Below are 21,469 nucleotides of genomic sequence, written 5' to 3' on the forward strand. Positions count from 1 at the left end.
GACTGCATGAAGCGAAACGTTCAGTGCCAGTGCTTTTAACAGAATTGCTTGCCTATCATTTTAATATAAAATACAAGAAATTTTATTCCAAGCAAGCAGCAGAAATTAACCTAGCGGGCTTGCGATGCTTGCTTGGAATAAAACTTCTTGTATTTTCAACTAAAATGATAGGCAAGCAGTTCTCACTGGGTTACTTGGTAATATACTTCATTTTTGTATTTTTGAATTTTCGCGGGCGCCAATCGATTTTCTGGCGCAGTCGAGAGCACTACTCAGTGCGTTTTACCTGTCAATGTGTCAGCCATCTTGTTTTGCCAGTGTGGTTAATATAGACCCGACGCCTCTCGCTTAGGGGGGTCGACCTTAGGTGAAAAGGTTACGACCCTCGCCTTGCCCGCGATCTGTCAGGATGATGCGAGAAAGTCTTTTTACGTTTCGGGGTAGTGGTTTGCTGGACGCTGAGAGACTCACACAGAGACCGAATTTACAAAATTAACGCGTTTATTTTTAGAAAGACATGCTTACAATGATCGAAACAATCGGGATTGTAGCCTTTACTCCTACAATCCCGATCCGTGTCGACCGGACTGTTTTCTTCCATCCTCCCCGTGTCCTCGAAGCTTATAAGTATTTACTAACGATTCCTCCAACTTCCATCAAACCTAAACGCGTTTTCTCAGCAGCTGCATATATGTGCAACAAATTGAGAAGCAGACTTGGTGATGAGACACTGGATGCGTTGTTATTTCTCAGATCATATTTTCGCAATTCAAATTAGAATGTTCCTATTAGATTAGTTTTCTTTATATTTAAGAAAAATGTGACTGATTAATATTATTTTTAAATACTTTTTGCTAAGAAACTTACTTTACTACCTACTTACTAGGTTGTTATATGAAAGTAGTCTATTTAGTCGATGTTAAGAGAGATTTTTGTGAATTTTCAACGTTTATTTGCATAGTTTGTTACATAAAGGTTTTTTCAATTTATGTGAGTTTAAAGAGATCTCAGTGATGCTTAAAAAAGAATAAATTTAACATGAAGACAGTGATTTTAAGTCTGGTTAGTCTGACTGTAAGTCTGATTAATTAGAGTGATTAAATTAACTAGGTGTATACCGTAAAATACGTTGATTTTTGTCTAAATTTTGATTTTTGATTTCTGTAAGATTTTCTTATTTTTTATTAACCCTCAATACCGAAATAATCCCGGGATCCCGGGATTGAATAAGTATAATCCCGAAATCCCGGGATTAGAAATAAGGACCGGGATCGAATTCCCTAACTACAATGTATTTTAATTCTTTGGATTAAAGTTTATTTAGAAAATAATTTATTTTGTTTACATTAACTCTGTTATATTAACAAAATTCTTTATATTTACATTAAATTTTGTGCCAAACTCATATTGCCATGCATTGTTATGTAATTTATTCAATTAGAAATTTTAATTGTTTCATTTAATTTGATACATTGTGATAATCAATTGAATAATCAAATTGCAAAATCATAATTATTATTAGCAATCTATGTTACTTCTATGAAATATAATCTCTCTACCAGGAGGTATTGGAATATTTTCTCCTCTAAACCATGAAGTAACATTGCTTCGATTTCTGAAAGTAATTTCAATAATCATAATCAAATATAATTGATTAAAATTTTTTAATTTAAAATAAATAAATTACCTTAATAAATTATTCATTTTCACTACTTTTATACAATCCACAAATAAATTTGTATTATTACTGAATTCTGATCTTATTCTAAACCATTTAAATCTTACAGAAGCTGAAAGGTCGATATCAAAAGAATTGGTTATTAAGTAAGTGTAACGGCCACCAGGTTCAAATAATTCAAAACTAGAAAAATAATAAATACAAATTTATATTCAAAAATAATTACTTAGAATAAATGTTTTTAATATTTTTACTATTTGTCAAGATGTTTTAAAATGTTGTGATCTTGGCCTTCAAATAATAATGTTAATTTTCCATGTTGAGTTATGTTTTCATTGTTTGATGTTTTCACTGTCACTTGATAATGAAACACTAAAATTATTTCATAATTTTTATAATTAATTTATTTAATTAAATGTAAATAAATATAATGAATAATTTAAATTCTATTTTTAATACTTACAACAAGAAGGATAATCAAAATTTGTTTCTAGATAAAACTCTTGAGTATTGTTTTCCATTCTTGGAATGTATTCATCTGCATTTATTCCCATAATTGCACATTTTTTGCCATCTTCTCCACAGTCTGCACAGTCTCCACTCATAAAAGAATAATAATCATCACACTTGTGGCCAATCATCAAACATTGCTCTGCCAATATGGATTCAGTAAAATATTGTGGAGCTGTATTGTGACTACAGCCATCTAAAACCACTAAATTAAGAAGTATTTTATAAATTTCACATTGTTAATATATATAAAAATAAATAAAAATTAATTTATGTCTTTACATTCATTATGTTTTCTATTTTCAATTTGTGAAAGAATGTCATCTGCACAAGACTTTTGTGCTCTTCCTCCATTGACATAAAAATAAACATGACCAACAGGTCTAGCAAGACTGTAACCTATTTGAAAATGTTAAAAACAATTTTATACATTTAACATTCAGCAAAACAAACGTTAATGAATTAATGAAAATTTATATATATTGCTTTATTTAGTACAAAACATTATAAAATAACAGTATGTCATATATAGATGTATATAATCATTTATTTTAAAAAGTTATATGTAAATTAAAGTAATGAATGAAATTCATTAGAAAAGTATTTCACAAGACTAACAAATAATATCTTCAACATTTTTCTTATATTAAAAATTTCCCAAAACCAATATCAATATCTTTACTTGAAGTTGCAAGTAATACAATAGCATTGTTTCCTGTTTCCACCAATCACAAAGACTTGCATGATTTTATTGGAATATACAGTAATTTATTTCATCTATTGTTTCAGTAAAATCTTGGAAATCTTTCTGATTAGTGTAAAAAGGAAACTAAACTATTATATTACTTGCAAGTTCAAATAAGGATATTATAAGTTACCATCATCTACAATGAATGTTACAATATCAATGTAATAAAATCTGAATAATTCATCTATCTAAATCAGTGTTTCTCTACGGGGCGATATCGCCCCCATGTGGGCGTTTTTCTATGTTGAGGGGGCGATTAGTAACAATTTATATTTTGGGGGGCGAAAATCAATTTTCTGGGCGATATAGTAAAACATTATATTAAGAATAATTAGGTATTTTATTCGTTATATCGTACAATAATTAAACAAATAACATTATACTAGTCACTAGTCTATTCAATGCAATGCGAATTTGGCGTTAGCCTTGTCCCTCGGTATCGAAATTTTGTAGTGAAAAGGGCGATACTACGTAACGGTTTTATTGAAGGGGGCGACGATTCGTTAGAGGTTGAGAAACACTGATCTAAATGCTATTAATCATTTTATCTAAAATGATTAATAGCATTTAGAACATGAAAATCATAAAAATTTAAAAATCAAATGTAGAGATAGTTTAAAAACTTGACCTGTTCCTTCAGAAGTTATATCAATACTGAACAAATTTTATGAAATATAATAAAATAATTGATATCATCAGTGATCAGAAAGTTATTCTATCTATTTAACACTGATACAGCTAATGAAAAAAATAATAATAATAAGATGTAAGAATGATTTTAGAAACTGGTGAATATTTCAACTTCCATTAAATACTGTATACAAAACTATTCAATTATCCTTTGTAGTTATCATTAATGAAGCTTTCAACATAATGAATAATTTGAAAAAAGAAATACAGTCAGTAGTCACACTTATAGCAATTTTAATGACAACCAGTCTAAGTGAAAATTATTGTTGAGTTAATTTGATTCTGGCCTTTATACAAAACTTTTCCTTTGTAATTAACTTTTTTAATACTGTACTACTATGCCCACCGGTGGCCTAGCGGTTCCGTCGCTAAACACTGGTAGTTCTGTCGTGGGTTCGCGCCGCGTTCGGACTGGCTGGCTACGTTGAGTTTTCCGAATCTTCTCCACGTTTGTAACACCTGAATAGGTGCCAGTTTCCCTTACAAGACCTCCCCGGAAGGCATTCTTTCCCCTCGCGTAACATCGCGCTCCGAAGAAGGCAACGGGGAACCACTCTGGATGTAACTTTCCCCCAGGATACACCTCGGCGCGTACTAACCACTTATTAATTACATTGCACCGGGTGCTCACCGACATCGGGATTCTGATATGGCACCTAGAGAGAGAATACTACTACATTATATTTAATTTCAATAGTGAAAAGACAGTATTAAAAAATGTAATTAATAATAATAGAGTAAGAAGCTAATTGCAATAAGAAGTAAATACTGGTATCTTCCTTTAATTATTACTGAAAGCCACGAAAACAAATAATAAAGTGCATTTAATTCAGAAATAAAATAATCCTATTATATTTTTAAAATATGAAATAATTTTTGCAGAAATTGATAAATTTAGTAAATTTCATATTACTTTGAAATTATATGATTTCTATTAATTTGACAAATAATTTCAAAATATATTTTACTTGTAAAAAACCTGTTTTATCAATTAATAAAAGGATTTTAAAATATAAAACATGTTTTGTAAAAGCAAGTTCTTTTACAAAAGTAAATAGTATTTTTTCAATAAATAATACAGCATAAAAACATCAATATTCATATGCTTTGTACGGGCATCTGTTAAAAATGTCTACCTCCTGCGTTTGTTACTATTACATCAACGAAATCAGCATCTGTATGATGAATCCGATGTTCCGGAGAAAAGAAAATAAAACATGGACCAGCAGGATCCAACGCTGCAAAACAATAAAAAAACATGTGTAAATGAAAAGTTAAAAAATTTCTAAATAATTAGGATATAAAATTCATACACGTGATTCTGCCCACTTTATTCAAGTTTTTTCCGGCGAATGCTACCACTTGGCCTCCTAAACTGAAACCAATTAAGTGAAAGCGATTTAAAGATGTATTTGTTTCTCTCTATTTAAAAAACAAAATTAATCAGGATCAACAATTAGAAGCTTGCAGTTGTTTATATAAAAAATATTAAAATTCCACGTACAACAAGGAGATTGATCGTCTTCGCAATTTCTTTCCCGGTGGCATAAGCATGAGCTATTGCATATGGAGCATAAAATTGGTTAGCGCCGTATTTCCAGTCAACTATTATAACATTATAGTCATATTTTTGAAGGAAACCTGATTTCATATACTGAAAAAATTGTATTGTAAAACGTAATAAATAATAATTGGTATATTGTGTTGATATTTACATTTTTTGTATTTCAAAGAATGTGAACAATAAAATTATTTTAACAATATCATTAAAAATACCAAAAAGTTTTTTAAAATCTTTTTTCTACTCTGCAGGTACTAAGCAAGCCTTTTTACGCCATAGTGAATTCGGCCGTATTTACAATGGGACGGGCAAATGGTGGGATTTTTAAATAGGATTCGACGTATTCTATCTAAAAATTTTGTAAGTTCGGATCGAGATTTCAATCCGGTTCTCTAGAGCAGTGTTTTTCAACCTGTAGGTCGCAAAGCCATACACGGGGGTCGCGAGTAAAAGAAAAAGACAAGTGTTTTTAGGTCCTACACTACAATAAAAAAAACTACAATTTCAGTGAGAACGCTGTGCCTGTTTATTTTACAGTACAATTAGTTTTTCGATCGATATTTAGTTCTCAACAGAAAGAAAATTAAATACTGTAAAAGAAAATCACTGACATAGTTTTAATATGGCCGTGGGGGGTCGCCAGAATTTTTTAACTTGTAAAGGGGTCGCGTATTCAAGAAGGTTGAAAAACACTGCTCTAGAGTAAAGGCTAACTTCTTTACCGCCTCAACCATGCAACCTTTATAGAAAATAATACTTAATTAAAAGGAAGCTTAATTACCTTTTTGAGGGCCCGATGCTCACCAGTGGCCAAATGGATAAAATCACTGAACACTGATGGCCGGATAGCCAAGAGGTTAAGGTGGCAGTCTACTGCTCTGGGGGTCGAAAAACTCCAGAATTTTTCAGAGGTGGTCCGTCCCTCACCACCTGACCGAACCCATAATGGATTTGCTAAAAAGGCCCTCTTAATGCCTACAGGACGGAAAGACTTTTAAAAAACTACTGAACACGATAGTTGGTTTGTGGTTTGGCGCCTCTTCAATGTGCTGGCCGCATGGAGTTTTCCGGATTTTTTTCGCCTGTCTAACATCTAAATAAAGACTAGTGTCCCATAAAATAGCTCTCGGGAGACATCCCTTTGCAGATCGTCTGTATGACATTGCCTTAAACCAGTAATGAGCAACCTTTTCTGAATGTGGGCCGAAAGTAAACTTTGTAGGCTTCCGTTGAGCCACATACATTTTTTTATATGAAGTTGCAGGCATTAAGTCTGACAGTACCAATACAATCAATAACCAGCAATACACTAGATACTAAAATAACAAATGCTAATGATATGCAAACTTTTGTTAGTAATACATGATGAGTAAAAAGTACTCATCATGTATGAATAGTAACGAATAGTATATTCGTTGTATGTAAGTAACGAATAGTATATTCGAATAGTATGAATAGTAACGAATAGTATATGTAACGAATAGTATATTCGGCCTCAGGCCGAATACCGAATAGTAACCGAATATTCGTTACATCAGTAGTAAAAAGTCTTTTGCGTCCCTTTCATTTCAAAAGAACAGGAGATTTTTTTAAATTTTATTAAAGTAATTACATAGGAAGTCATGCATGGAGAATTGGAAGGGGATCTGTTGTTGATCTTGAAAATGATTTTCAAGGTCATGTACCAGTACAACTCGTTTTACCTCTCATAAACTTAAAGTTGCAAAAAATGCAGTCTTAAACGTATTTATTTGAATTTAGAAAATAGTTTTAGACTAATTGACTTGTGCTCTTTAACTTTATCAATGGAACTTTTACGTTATTTCCTATTCCTATTAAAAAGTTACAACATAAGTGTCCCTGAAAGTAAATTTCGAGGTCAACAAAAGTTCTATCCGTTCTCCATGTATGACTTCCTACGTAATTAAATTAACAAAATTAATATATCTTCAGTACTTTTAGAATGAAAAAGGTACAAAAGACGGATCGAAAAACTTCAGGATTTTTTCATGGATGGTCTGAATATGTCGAGACCTGTCTCCGACCACCCTGCCGCCTCCATTATGGACCTGGCGCATTGATGTCGTCGCCACATTGTAGGCCTGGCAACGATGAGTATGATTAAAATAGGCCCTATTAGTAATTAGAGGACGGAATTAAATCAAAAACAAACAAAAATTAAACTAATGCGAATGAAAACAATTCGGATGCTATTTATGTTACCAACTTCTAGTGAGGAGAAAGGGAAGGTTTAAAAAAAGCACAACCCCTAGTTAAATTTTCAGAACATTTCAGAACAGTTTTCATTTTCCAAAAATTTAAAAAAATAACGGTAATTCCGAACCGTTGGTAACTTTTAAAACCGTCCTGATTGTAGTCCTGGCGAAACCCACGATGGGTCCATTTAGTGTCCACAGTGCGGAAAGTCAAAGATAAACAAAACTTATAATTGTTTATATGATTTATTTAATTTATAAATCATATAAATTATATTAAAATGTATATTATGAATGTCAATAAATTAGACATTTCTGACTTCATGGACATCTAATATTATTATTATTAAAATAAAATTTACTTACCAAACCCCAGTAACTATCAGGAGACGAACGATATCCATGAACAAGAAAAATTGTTTTATGATTTGGATTATAATTCGTTTGATGAATATCTGTTTCATTATTAATTATTTGATAATTTTCTGGATTTAATTTAGTATACAAACGATATTCGACATAATCTGCATTAGTGTTTTTGGCTATTGTAAACACTACTGATTCAAGAAGTGGACAGGTGGATTTATCTAGCAAAATTTATAAAATATTTTTAACACTTGACACAATAATGTAAAAAATTATCTAGTTTTATAAATTATAATTAAAATAAGAAAACATTATAGTTACTTTTCAAAACATTTAAATCAATATAAAAACTTACCAATTGGTCGTACGTAAGGATCATCAGCATTAGAAAAAAATGCAATCATGCTTAAGATGTAAATGCCGAATTGTATCATTTCGATAATGTAATTTTATTCAATTACGAATTTAAAATATTAAATTAATTCAGTTTCATATAGCTTATACAAAACCTTAACAACTGGCAATGATTGGTGAATGTTGAATATATATATAGTTAATTCTTATAGGAACAAGTGTTATATCAATAATAACAAAACGTGCTTTCCATTTAATTAAATTCGACTTTTATCATTCTTGTTACACAATTAACTAAATATATCAATTTACTTCCGCTTTAAGATTATATGTTGTATTTTATTTTCTATTTAAATAATAATATAAGTGTTTATTTTTAAAATATTTCAAATTACGCAAATTGTTTTTATCAGCACCTTTACACTATTTTAAAAATACAAATAGCAGTTATAATAATAATTTGTTTACAGATGTAAAGAGTTACATGCTACATTAGTTGTAAAACTGTGTTATCATTTTGGAAATTAACGGATATCCTGTGACTAATAGTTTCAATTAAGAAGATAATTAGTTTTATCTCATTTATAACTATATCCTATGTCGTTTTTTGCTTTAGTAATTGATAATGAAACTACTTGTAAATATGAGCAAATGTCAAACAACTTAAATCACTTTAATTAATATCATACAAAGTTTTTTGTAGAATTATTTCACAGATATGTTATCAAATGGCAAATACAATAATAATGCTGACTATTGTATTTGCCATTTGTTTATAATACTGTAATTTATCTGACTATAATTAATGACTATAGTCTACTTATTTCGAGATAAGACATTTATGATAGAATTAAGTAATCCTATCATAAATATGTCTAGTGTAGAAATAGTAACGATAAAAAAATAACTTTTCTAAAAAATTCAATAAACGAAACTTTTTGATTCCCTCTTATAGGCAGAGATTTACTGTATTTATTTATTATCGTAAAGCAATATGGAAGAGAGAGAGAGAGAAAGAGAAAGAAGAAACTAAAGACCACCGAACGTTGAGAGCGTTTTCTTATAGTCGTTTTTTTAGAAATTTTACTGTTGCAAAGAATAAAGAAACAAATATACCTGTACAACTATATTTCTTCCCTCTCAATTGCACCAACCGCTTGAATTTTGCATGCATTCCACTCCTTTTGGGTGAGTGCACAATAATCAAGTAATTTTTCTGTTGGCATTCCTATTTTCGCATTAAACACATGCAAAAATTCCATGAAAAGAGCATTCGTTATCTATGATTTCTGATTGTTGCAGTACTGATAGGCAGTGTTCTCACTTCGACAAAACACCTTGGCTTTTCGTAACTTTGCAATTATGAGCAAAGAATACTTCTCCGAACCATCTTCATTCACAACAAACAACACCGTGATCCTTTCTTTACTATTATGACATTGTTCGCCCTTTAACGTAAAAGTTTTGTCTGGCATGATATTATAAACATGCCTGCCTTGTCCGCATTAAAGACGTCTTGTGATGCATACTTCTCAAGAATTTTAAAAGAAGCTGTTTTGTTTGTCACTTGTCAAACGTAACTTCGTCAACACTTTTTCTTTCTCTTGAAGTTATATTTTAGACTAAGCCTTTGCGTTCTTTAAATCTGTCGAACCAGCCATTTGAAGGCACAAAGTCTGGTATACAAAATCTTGACATCAAGTTTAATGGCTTGCTCTCATATGTGTGCCATTGATATTGATACAGGCAGTGTGTGCCTGACGTATCCAGTTTATCAATACCATCTCAAGTACTTGATGTTTTACCCCGCGGATTTTGCTTCTTTTCGCAAAAGAAGCGGCTCCTTTTTCGCCTTCCTTCAAAATTGTGTTTGTTCTTTGTTCTTTAAAATTCCGGTCACCAGGGCCGGATTAACCCACTTTGGGGCCCTAGACATTTTCTTCTTATTAGGCCCCCTCCCTCTCCCACAAGAAAAAGAGCACACAAAAATATAAAATAATAAATAAAACTAAACTAAATAATGTGAAAACTAATTTATTTTATATTTTTACAGTATAATTCAGTATACAGGTATTATTATTTTTATTAGTAATAGGAATTTATTATTGTCGTTTTGAACACCATATAGTGTGAATACACGAATAATAGGCAATCTTCATTTTAAATTTATTCAATTTTTAAAAACGACAAAAATAATCACAGACACGGTTTCAAGAACGTAAAATGAATTTATTATTTATACCACCGCTGCTACTACTGAAAAACTGGGCAGTCTCTGTCGGCGTATCGAGCGCCAGCTATGCAATTAATTATTTATCATTGCTGTGCATGCTAACTATTTAGTATGTCGTCCCGATGACTGCACCGGGCCATTCAACTGGCTATAATATAATGTAACAGGAAGATTAGAAGTACGAAATAATCTAATAATCTTAACCTTTGTTGTTATTTTTTGCCCGGGCAACGCCGGGCTCATCGTCTTGTAGTTAATATTATTCTTATCGCTATAAAAAATTTCTAAATTATCGGAAGAATTAATTTCAATACGAAGAAACATAACACATTTTCTTTAGATTTTAGAATTCACAATAACCATATAAAAAGCAATATATTTTTCTTTATTTGTTTATTATACATATACAGTTGTCCAACATAAAAGTAAACTATACTATCAATATTTACAAATCCTTTGAAAATAGACATTTTGACCGGGCCCTAGACATTTGTCTCATTTGTCTATGCGATGATCCGGCCCTGCCGGTCACTATCGTCAATGGCAAATTGTGATTCCTAGTAATGTCTGTTGGCTTATGCCTTTTGGCCTTTTATATAATGTCGATCTGGATAGCAAGAACACCAACTATGAACATTCTGTTCAATCACGACCTGCCTGGATATCCCTAATACGTACTTTCTGTTTCAAGATCGTGCCATTTCAGTCAGCAAAACAAGCCAAGCTCGAATAAAACGTGCGAGATTTGTTATAGAAGCACTATTACTATCTGTATTCGTATCGGTCTCCGCAGAAGCTAGAATTTTATCTTATAAGAGAAAAAGTATGCAATTCTTTTGTATTAACACACAAAGTATCTTTTGTTTTTTCAACCTTATGAATATTCTACTCGCGCGAAGAAAGAAAATATTTCGTTCATTCGATGGAACGTCTTACACAGTATATTACACTACAGTCTTTTCTGGAAGGTAGCCTTCTACTTTCGTTCAGGACCATCTAGTGGTGGGAAAAAATTTACGAGCTCCAATATGTTAAAATCGGGCGTAGCTATATAGCATTGAAAGGAATTGAGTCAAAATATACATTATTAGACAAATACGTGCCTCTGAAAACTACGTTATAAGCGAAATGCGCTACGTTGTAAAGGAGAAAATTGCAGAGCATTGGGAATGACGTTGTTGAGGAAATATGAATATTCTACTCTTACCGTTATAAAGCGATAATTTATAACGTGGTTATACTGTATATGAATGATGTTAAAAATTAACTTCATAAAAAGGAACTTTCATCAATAATATCTTTTATATTTTCAGTTCATTCATTCATGAAACAAAAATTAATCATTTTTATTTCAAGAAAGATCAGAATTTTACAGTAGAATTTTATCAAACATAAGTTATATTTCAATGTAAAGATCAGCTTTTTTTCTCAACTCTACGCCCTGTTTCAACTAAGAGGGCCTCTTTTTGCAAGCCCATTATGGGTTCAGCCAGGCCCACAATAGGGCTGCCGGGTGGTGAGGGACGGGGACCGACATATCCAAACGGACCACCGAGTTTTCGACCCGTTCGGATTCGAACCCGGGTCCCCCAGAGCGGTAGGCTGCCATCTTGACCCCTCCGCTATCCTGCCGCATAAAGATCAGCTTGACAAAGAATCAAAATTTCACAATAAATTCTTCCATTCTAAATGATTTCGTAGACAATAATTTTTATATATATTTTACATAATTTTAAAAAACATTTTTATTGATCACTTTTTGGAGGTTGGAGTGGTGTCAACCCTGACACCTACCATTTCAACTTCCAAAGTGATGTAATGGGTGTTGTCAACCCCACCACCGACTACATCACTATAGTATATTTTCATACATATATGATTAAATTTTACATTTGTTTATGTTTTTGGTTGGGTTTTTGGATGGGGCCACTCCCTGAAATCATCAAAATGTCATCTGAGATTCGAAAATACACAAAGCAAGTTAAATAAAAGCATTTAATAATAAAAATGTCAGCTAACAAATATCACCCTTTTAAAAGAGTTATTTTTACTCCAAAATATATTGCTAGTAACATGGTAATCCTAACAATGAATAACCTTTACTTCTGGTAGCAAACTTTAATAATTCGTTAAACGAACGATTTCGACCTTACCCAAGATCTGCTTCAGGTTAAGGCCCACCGTGGCCAAGCTGTCTTCGTACCTTAAACACTGGGAGTTCGGTCGTGGGTTCGCGCCTCGCTCCGACAGGCTGGCCACGTGGAGTTTTCTGGGTTTTCTCCACGTCTGTAACGCCTAAATAGGGACCAGTTTCTCTTAAAAAGATCTCTCCGAAGGCATCCCCCTAGGCAGATCGCCCAAGTGTTGCGTTGCCTTAACTTAACAAACAGCTTCAGGTTAAAGATCAATTTCAAAACTGAAATGCTAGGAATAGAACGTTTTTGAACATTAAATTCAAGATTAAATTCTCCAAGGGCCAGGGGCAACACCTCAATTACCCAAAGGGTTTCTGACGGAGCTCGGAATCACGACCCAATGCTGAATGCACTATAATAGAATACAACCAATACGTACATGCTTTATATAAGGAAATAGTGGGCATAATGGGTACCAAGCTGGTTTCATAAGGTTTCAATCAATATTGCTTTATTACAAAATACTTGATCATCTTAGAGCTCCAGGTATGTATAGTGTTCCAGTGAGGGACAACAGGTTCCAGAGAAACTTAGTTTACATTGGTTCCACCAAACATTCTGTACAACAAAGGGTGCTGGGACACAACTATGACATTGACAACAAAAGGCACACCACCGCTCTATCCACATATGCCACTGACCAGGAAGTGCATGCAGATCTTCCTAACACCAGGCTAATAAAACAGGCCTTTCATACTGACCATATTAGGGCCCTGAAGGCCCTAGAAACATGCAAGGCCAGCCTGACAGGCAAGTGCATCAATTTTAAGGACAGTAACACATTATCATATGCCTGACGTTACTTGTGTGAGAAGCATGGCAACACTAACGCACATTGAACTTATATTTACTAGCATGCTGCACCCTCAAATAATAAGTACACAGGGAGTGCATTATACATATATAGCAAACTCGTTAAGTCTTTGTTTTTTATATGTTCGAAATATTTTAAATTTAATGTTCAAAAACATTCTATCCCTAGCATTTTAGTTTTGGAATTGATCTATAACCTGAAGCAGACCTTGGGTAAAATCAAAAGCATTCATTTAACAAATGATTAAAGTTTTGTCACTAAAAGTAAAGGTTATTCATTGTTGTTATTAGTACCAGTGATTAAGTTAAAAGATATCTTTATATGGTAATCCAGAGGGAGGAAAATGGGGTATTTGCCCTCCCATGGAATTGAGTAAAAAATTCCACAAATTATAATCTTAAAAGTGAGATATGTAACCTTAGACCCTCAACCATGAAATGCTTTGATGCACTTTATTCTATAATCAATTTGAAAAAAATCCTCCCAAAAAAAATTGAATAAATTTATTGATGTAATTACTTGTCTTCAATCTTTGTCCCTGCTGATGCTCATATATTTAATTTTTTAATTTTGTAAAGATTTTGTATTTTAACATTTTAAGACTGTAAATTGCATTACAGTTTACACAAACCATTAATCAATGCTTTTGCCATTCCATTAAAATATTTCTTATAGTTAACCTACACTGTAAAATATTTTGCTTTATTTAGGAATGATCAATATACCAAGTCCTTGGCAGCCAGATGGCTGAAGCCTTACAAGCACTAGCATGCTATTCTTGAGATCCAGAGTTGAATCTGGATGAATAATCCGAAGAATTTTTCACAAATGGTTTTTCTCAGATAGGTTAGGCCTGTCCCTCAGCAGCTGGCTGCCTTCATTTTGAACCTGGTTAAATTCATAATAGACTTAGAAAATAGTCCTCTTAGTGCCCACAGAACAGAAAGAGAGAAAAATAAAACAATATACTAAGTTCATAAGTTTCCTTAAAATGTTAATTATTATAAAAATTTAAATATATTTTGAGGTTGAACTGAAATCTCTTAATGTATCCAAGAATAGTTTGATGTTAATTTAATTAGCTTCAATATTAGCTAATGCAGTTGAAGATTAAATATATATACAGTACAACATATTAAAATTTTAAGATAAAATTTTTACTGTACAAATTGCTAAATACATCAGAATAACAAAATCATACATTTTCAAATACTACAATGAATTATCTGCAAGATCTCGCTGATCAAAGTAATTTGCTACTAAACAGATGAGAAGGTTTAAAGCTATCAAGTTAGGATCTTCACAACTTGTCTGCAAAAAGAAATTATTTTCAGTATGATAGAGTTGAAAATTTATTACCTTTATATAGTTTAATAATAAATTGAAGATATATTTAAAGAACTGGCTTACAAGATTTGCCCTCAATTTACAACAAACTCTTGCCAAAGATCGTAAAGAAGAACAAGCTTCAGGTGTTAATGGCTTTTCTAGGCAGGCCAAAAGAGCATAAAACCAACGTCCCTAATAACATTATTGTTCATTAACCTTAAATATTTTATATAAGAAAAAGTTTAATTTATTGAACTGTATATACTTACCTGTTGTGGTGTAAAGCCTGTTACTTCTAACCAACTTATATGATAATTTAATACTTGTTCTATAAGCAGCTATAAAATAATAATATAAAAACTGAGATTTAAAACAAGAGAAATATTTGATTTAAAAACCTGAAAGTTTCTGAAACTAACTTGTGACATAGCACACACAATACTGAGCGATGGAAGAACACCAGTTTCTTTCAAATTTTTTTCAGAAAGTTTGTTATCTATTCCAGAAATACTTGTATTGCCATCATCAACTATTATGTTTCCAGGTTGAACATTACTTGCATGGCCACCAAAACATAGTTGACACCAACCAATATCATCATCTATTTTCGGCTAAAGATATTAAAATAAATTTGATATAATTTAAATTAAATTGTCTTAGATATTTGTATTATTAATTAAACTTGAATATTTTCTATTATGATAAATTCAGACAATGCCTTCAATTAAATTTCAGAAAAATAAAATGATTACATGTAAAAGTTATTTTTTTTATAGTTTAATGCTTTTGATCTTCACAAGAGTTATTTGATATACTTATTTATCTGTCAAAATTACTTCTAATGACAAATAAGGAAAATTCAAAAGAATATGTTATAAATAATGTTAAATTCTTTATACAATCATTTATTCACTTATTTTTTGTTAAGTTGAATCAGAAAATAACTTCATATATCTCTATTTCAGATACCAAACTCATAATATCCAAAAATAAATTTAATCTTATTCCATAGAAGAATTGTTGAAAAAAATAATAATAATAATAATATAGTCTATAATTATAGTACAGTCTATGTGAAGAAGGTACCTAATAACATGGCTATCAGTATTTGACAATGGTCCATTATTTTAGATGTGAAGTTTATGTCAAATGCCTTAAACCTGAAACATCCGAAATATATACAGTCAAATTTCATTAACTCAAACTTAGTTAATTCAAATTTTTGGATAATTTGAATTATACAAATTCCCCTTGAGTTTCCTATTAAATGTAATGTAAAAATTACTTGTTTAATTCAAATTTTAAAAAATAATTTTTGGATTATTCAAAGCTAGAACATCCTCATATTTCAGAAATTACCAGAGTTTAGAAATTTGAAGCTGGAGTAACTTAGTTCATACTGAGCAAGTAGCAAATTCAAAAAGTAAAAAAAATACAAAACTGGTCTAAACTGAAAAAAGTGATTGCAAATATTCAGCAGCCAATCATTTACAAATATGAGAGAAACATCATCGACAAAAACAAAACATTTCCAACATCTCATCTTAAAAACTACTAGAAACACAACACAACAAATGGCAATGTAATATGTGGCAAAATATTTCTGCTAGCAAAACAGCTCAACAGTTTTGAACTTCTGAGTGCTATGCAAAATGGTAAAATTCACCAGAAATGACTTTATTTATGATGTATTATTCACTCTGTTTTTTTGCTATCACCGGTGATTCATTCTCAGTGCGAATTAAGCTGGACGAGAAAATGTGATAACCAAAGAAATTACACTGTATATGTATTACTTAATAATTAGCAATGAAATTGTTTAATTAAAATTTTGGATAATTTAATTATTTTGCATTCCCCTTGAACTTTGAATTAACCAAATTTGACTGAATTTACATAATTTTTCTAAGCCTCTAAATGTTTATAAATTTTTCAATTTTTATAATGCTTTCATATACATATAAAAATATATATTAACTAGCAGGTGGGCCCGGTGTTGCTCGGGCAAAAGTAAAGCTAAGATAAAGATTATTACGTTACAGTCAACCTTACCCGTTTTCACAGAATGTTAGAATTGGGCCCCCTTGTTTCCAGACTAATTAGAGAATTTTTAGATGGGTCTAAAAATATGTTTGATTTCTTGCAAAAAAGCAAAAAACTGCATCTGCGTCTTGCACGTCGCTTTCTCTTAACAATTCCATTGTTACGTAACATTTCCATTGTTGACACTTCCATTGTTACGTAACATTTCCATTGTTGACACTTCCATTGTTACGTAACATTTCCATTGTTGACACTTCCATTGTTACTTAACACTTCCATTGTTGATGGAAGTGTTAAGCCTTAATCCTGTTCCTCTCCCCGTGGGGAGGAATTTTGAAAAATCCCTTCTTAATGTGCGTTTTCATGACGTATCCTATCTGTGTACCAAATTTCAACTTTCAACGCCTAACCGTTTGGGCTCTGCTCTGATTATTAATTATTATCATCATCAACCCGTCTCGATTATATATTAGATAGCATTATATAATATATTTTTAATGTAATTAACATTATTTTCTGCATTGTTCATTAATATTAAACTCTGCTAATATTAAAAAAATTATTTTCATCTAAATAACATGTTTAAGTATTTTTTTTTATTCTGATGAAACCGTGTTGTTGATTTTATCTTGCTTCTTTACAGACACTACAGGCTTCATTCAGCCAACTGAATAAAGTGGTGAATAATCTGCCAAGTGTTGAATAATGTCACCTTAGTGTGTCTGTAAAGAAGCAAGAAAAAATGTTTAAGTATATAACAAACTTCATATTTAGAAACTGAATAAGTAAATATGTGTATTCTTCAACCACTAACCAGCGTGAAAATTTCAAACTAATATTGGCAAACACTTTCGATGCCCCTCCTGGGCTCTTCTTCAGGCCAAATTTAATGTACTGGATTCTTAATTCGAATATTTTTAAATAAGAACGTGCTCTGTTACTAGAAGCAATGCATGATCAGAAATTCTTTCCTGAAGCAGCAATGTACACAGAAACAGCTAATCTCTAGTGCAGGCTTGCAAAGAAATTATGGCTGGGAATACGCCTCATCAGATATTGTCCCGCATACAAGCGCTGTGCGACTGGCCCACTACAATCTGCATATCAGCCAATCTGTAAACCAAATGCATATCAGCCAACTCTGTGTCCTTGTGCAAAATGACGATTCCCTGCAAGAATGCTCAGAACTTTTGTGCAACACCATCTACCGCTTCAGGAAAGCATTTCTGACTCTGCACTGTTATATGATTCCAAGTTGTCAGGATGCACCCTACCCCTCTTAGAAGTTCTGAAATATTTAATTGAGACACCCCTTATATATGCACATATTAATTCCTTCAATTTTCATGTCAATTATTAATTTTCAATAATGAACTTTTAATCAAGCAATTTTTAATATATATTTTCCAGAGAAAACATACAAGTGGCATATAAAAAAATTTTAACTCTTAAAAAACAAAAATAAATTCTGATCAGAAATTTAGCTAAAATATATTTTTGAATCATTATATAATAAAAAAAATTATGAAATTCATAAAATTTACAGATAATTTAATAGAGAGGTTGAGGCGCACGTTTTAAACGTGTAAACGTGTACGTGTGATGTTCGGCGCCGCTTTCCCGTAAGCCTAAAAGTTTGACGATGGTGTTTGGAATGTCGAGCGTGATTCCACCGACTATCCAAACACCATTGTCAAACTTTTAGGCTTACGGGAAAGCGGCGCCGAACGTCACACGTACACGTTTACACGTTTAAAACGTGCGCCTCAACCTCTCTAATTTTATAAAAGATTTTATTATAAGGAAATTATACTTACTAATATAGTTTTTAGCTTTATATTCTTTTCTTCTAAATTCTTTTTATATTTTGATAATTTCTGAAAAGTAAATATATAATAATAATAAATACTGTAACTGAAAAATTCATAAAATTAAATTATTTTTGATAAAAAAAGTTCAACTTAATCATTAAAGAATAAACAATTTTATTAAAATTATAAAGATACAACCAACAATTGCCTGAATGATTGAGCTAGAATTTGGCTAATTAAATGATTAATATTAAGCAATTTGTCACTAGAGGAAGGTGTTAGACACCACTTCTTGATTAAATTAATAATTATAATTTTAATAATCTATTAATGAATTTAGAACCTTCTGGAATAAAAGAACTGACCCAGGGTGGGGCTTCAACCTGCAACCTTTGCTTGCCACGCTGTTCGCTTGCCAGTTGCACCACTCAGATTTTAATTTGTTTAAATGAATTTAAACTAATCATTTAATTAGCCAAATTCTAGGCTGATTATTCAGGAGATCATTGGTTGTATCTACATACACTTATCAGGCTTTAAGATGTCTATTATATAAAAGTATAAAGTTAAAAAAAAATTAATGATTCAATTTTGTTTCATTGAAAAAGTGTTTGATTATTTAAACACACTTAAATACTTAAATTCAAATTCTATTTTGAAATTTCAGAAATATTCAGTGAACTTTTATGTGAAATAGTAATTACATTTATATATCTATCTGGACAGGCTGATAATTTTTGTAGGCATGCTGTAATAATATTCAATGTTTGAATAATGAGTAATAACTTTAACAAACAATGTTAAATAATCAAAAATAAATATAAATTCTTTATTAATAACAAAACAGTTTAAAAACTTTATCATATTTGATTTCATTTAGATGAATATGTTTTTATTCCTTTGAATTATAAATTTTTTTTATAAAACTTTAATAAAAGGTACAAATCAGAAATTATTTTATACCAAAATTAATGTATTTCTGCTGAGAACATTAGGACATAACTCTGAAAATGCTATTTTGAGATAGCTTCTTTCATTATTTTTGTCAAAACAATAGTTCAGTATGAATGAAAGATTTCAATCTTGATTTCAATCTTTCATTCATACTGAACTATTTGAGTTATCAAGCAAATACTTCACAAAACTAGACAATGAAACAATACGTTACCACAGTACCATTATCTAGTCCAGCGATTTTATTTCTCTGAAAAATATTTCATAAATATTTATAATTTAATTATGTCAATCATCTAGGCACATCTGATTGGAGATTTTGAAGTTTTTAAATACATCATGTTCTTTAGACTTTTCCATTTTTAAATAATACCTGAAGATCTTAGGATACGATCAAAAACATTTATTTTACAGAGAAATAAAGTTGCTGAACTAGATAAAGAAACAGTGGTTATATATTTAAGTTATGAGTTATCCAATTGATTTTTTTTGTTTCTAGCTACAAATTGATTACTTTTTCTTCTCTTTCAAGTTAGTACATAATTTTTTAAATTTTAGTTACATCACTAGAGCATAAAAATATGAATAAGATTTGAAGATTTTTGTGATGGAATAATGACATAATACATACAAGGTGCATTCCGTAAGTAATGCAACCAGATTCATAAAAAAATCATTTATTGAACATATTCTTACAATTAGTCAAAAATATTCGAAATAGAAACCTCCTGCATCAATACACTTGTGAAGGCAGTGTTTCCAGGCCTGGAAGGCATTCTAGAAGGCCTTCTTTGGAATGTCCTTTAGAGATGATGTAACATAACCCTTGATGTTTTCAATTGTGTCCCAATGTTTCTCTTTCATGGCCCCTTTTAAGCAAAGAAAGAAAGAAAAAAAAAGTCAGCGGGAGCCAGGTCAGGACTGTAAGATAGCTGTGGAACCAATGGGGTGTGGGTCCTGGCCAGGAAATCATTGACAATGAAGGCGCTGTGGCTTGGCACATTGTCATGATGAAGTTTCCAAGTGTCCTTGATGTCACTTCGGCAACGCACAATCCTCCTTTTCAGTCTTTTGAGCACTTCCAAGTAGAAAGCTGCATTTACAGTGGTCCTGGCAGGTTCGAATTCATGATGGATAATGCCTCTGACATCAAAAAAGACAATGAGCAAGGTTTTGATCCTGGACCTTCTTGGGACGGGGCAACTTGTGCCATCAGAAAACTTGTGATTTGGACAAGCAATCACTCCCAAAGGCCTGCTGAATTAATGTAAAGGTTTCGGTAGCAGACTTTCCAAATTTAATGCAAAATTTGATAGCGTAACGTTGCTCCACAAAATGCTCCATTGCGTTGTGTTACATTAACTCAAAACGGGATTCACGGGAATGAACGTCCTCACCCACCCCATTGGAAGCAAATGAGACCGAGCGAGTTTTGAAGCTAACACCCCATGCCATCTAGTGCAGCAGGTTAGAACTAGACACGACTATCATCGCGTCATGAAAAAATTGGTCACATTACTTATGGAATGCACCTTGTATATTTTACTAAATGATTGAGTGTCTCATTGTGCACATAACTCAAAATTGACAATTTTGGAGTTTTGTCACTAATATTCTCAGCAGAGAATATAAAATAATTCATGTTATAATTCTTCTTATTGAATAGTAAACAATAAAGTTAGTAAAATTACAGAAAGGATATAAATTAAAAGTATAAACTTTTTTCATTTGAAAATTTTATCACTCTTATGAATTTGTATATTTTTATAAAATACTTTCTATTATCTATATGTATAAAAATGAATGTGTGTGTGTGTGTGTGTGTGTTCATCCTTCATGCATTACCACACCATTTATCTGATTGCCGCGAAACTTTGAGAAATTGTTTAATATACTCCCTTGAAGGTTTCTGGCGTAGTACGATTGCCATGAAGCTTTGGGAAGTTTTTTAATACACTCCCTTCCGA

The 21,469-nt window shown here is 31.5% G+C and overlaps 2 protein-coding genes across 2 annotated transcripts in view; both read right to left on the bottom strand.

The window, feature by feature from the left end:
• Nucleotides 1-1,473: 1,473 nt before the first annotated feature.
• LOC111621311 (pancreatic triacylglycerol lipase-like) lies at nucleotides 1,474-8,362 on the bottom strand. Its single transcript, XM_023363394.1, has 10 exons — nucleotides 8,125-8,362; nucleotides 7,770-7,990; nucleotides 5,131-5,280; nucleotides 4,940-5,048; nucleotides 4,763-4,864; nucleotides 2,471-2,587; nucleotides 2,142-2,393; nucleotides 1,933-2,050; nucleotides 1,688-1,861; nucleotides 1,474-1,615 (listed from the first exon to the last, which is right to left on the bottom strand). The coding sequence occupies exons 1-10, from the start codon at nucleotides 8,201-8,203 to the stop codon at nucleotides 1,519-1,521; spliced, it is 1,419 nt and encodes a 472-aa protein (XP_023219162.1). The 5' UTR covers nucleotides 8,204-8,362; the 3' UTR covers nucleotides 1,474-1,518.
• A 6,101-nt stretch (nucleotides 8,363-14,463) lies between these two features.
• Nucleotides 14,464-21,469, bottom strand: part of LOC111621312 (gem-associated protein 2-like) — a 19,728-nt gene continuing 12,722 nt past the window's right edge. The window contains exons 4-8 of the mRNA XM_023363395.1: nucleotides 18,555-18,614; nucleotides 15,114-15,305; nucleotides 14,964-15,032; nucleotides 14,776-14,886; nucleotides 14,464-14,676 (exon numbers count right to left, since the gene is read on the bottom strand). Of these exons, the coding sequence (XP_023219163.1) occupies nucleotides 14,578-14,676; nucleotides 14,776-14,886; nucleotides 14,964-15,032; nucleotides 15,114-15,305; nucleotides 18,555-18,614 (531 nt within the window). The 3' untranslated portion in view covers nucleotides 14,464-14,577. The remainder of the gene's footprint in view (nucleotides 14,677-14,775; nucleotides 14,887-14,963; nucleotides 15,033-15,113; nucleotides 15,306-18,554; nucleotides 18,615-21,469) is intronic.

The sequence above is a fragment of the Centruroides sculpturatus genome, unplaced genomic scaffold (genome assembly GCF_000671375.1).
Source record: "Centruroides sculpturatus isolate CEXI.00-Female unplaced genomic scaffold, Cexi_2.0 scaffold98, whole genome shotgun sequence".
NCBI classification, from domain to species: domain Eukaryota; kingdom Metazoa; phylum Arthropoda; class Arachnida; order Scorpiones; family Buthidae; genus Centruroides; species Centruroides sculpturatus.

Bases quoted from the DNA above. Each gene is read 5' to 3' on its own strand.
- LOC111621311 (XM_023363394.1), bottom strand. From the start codon at position 8,203: ATGATACAATTCGGCATTTACATCTTAAGCATGATTGCATTTTTTTCT. The intron at 2,051-2,141 runs GTAAGTATTAAA...AAATAATTTTAG, and splicing joins TTTTGATTATCCTTCTTGTT to TGTTTCATTATCAAGTGACA. The intron at 1,862-1,932 runs GTAAAAATATTA...TTATTTTTCTAG, and splicing joins TTAAAACATCTTGACAAATA to TTTTGAATTATTTGAACCTG.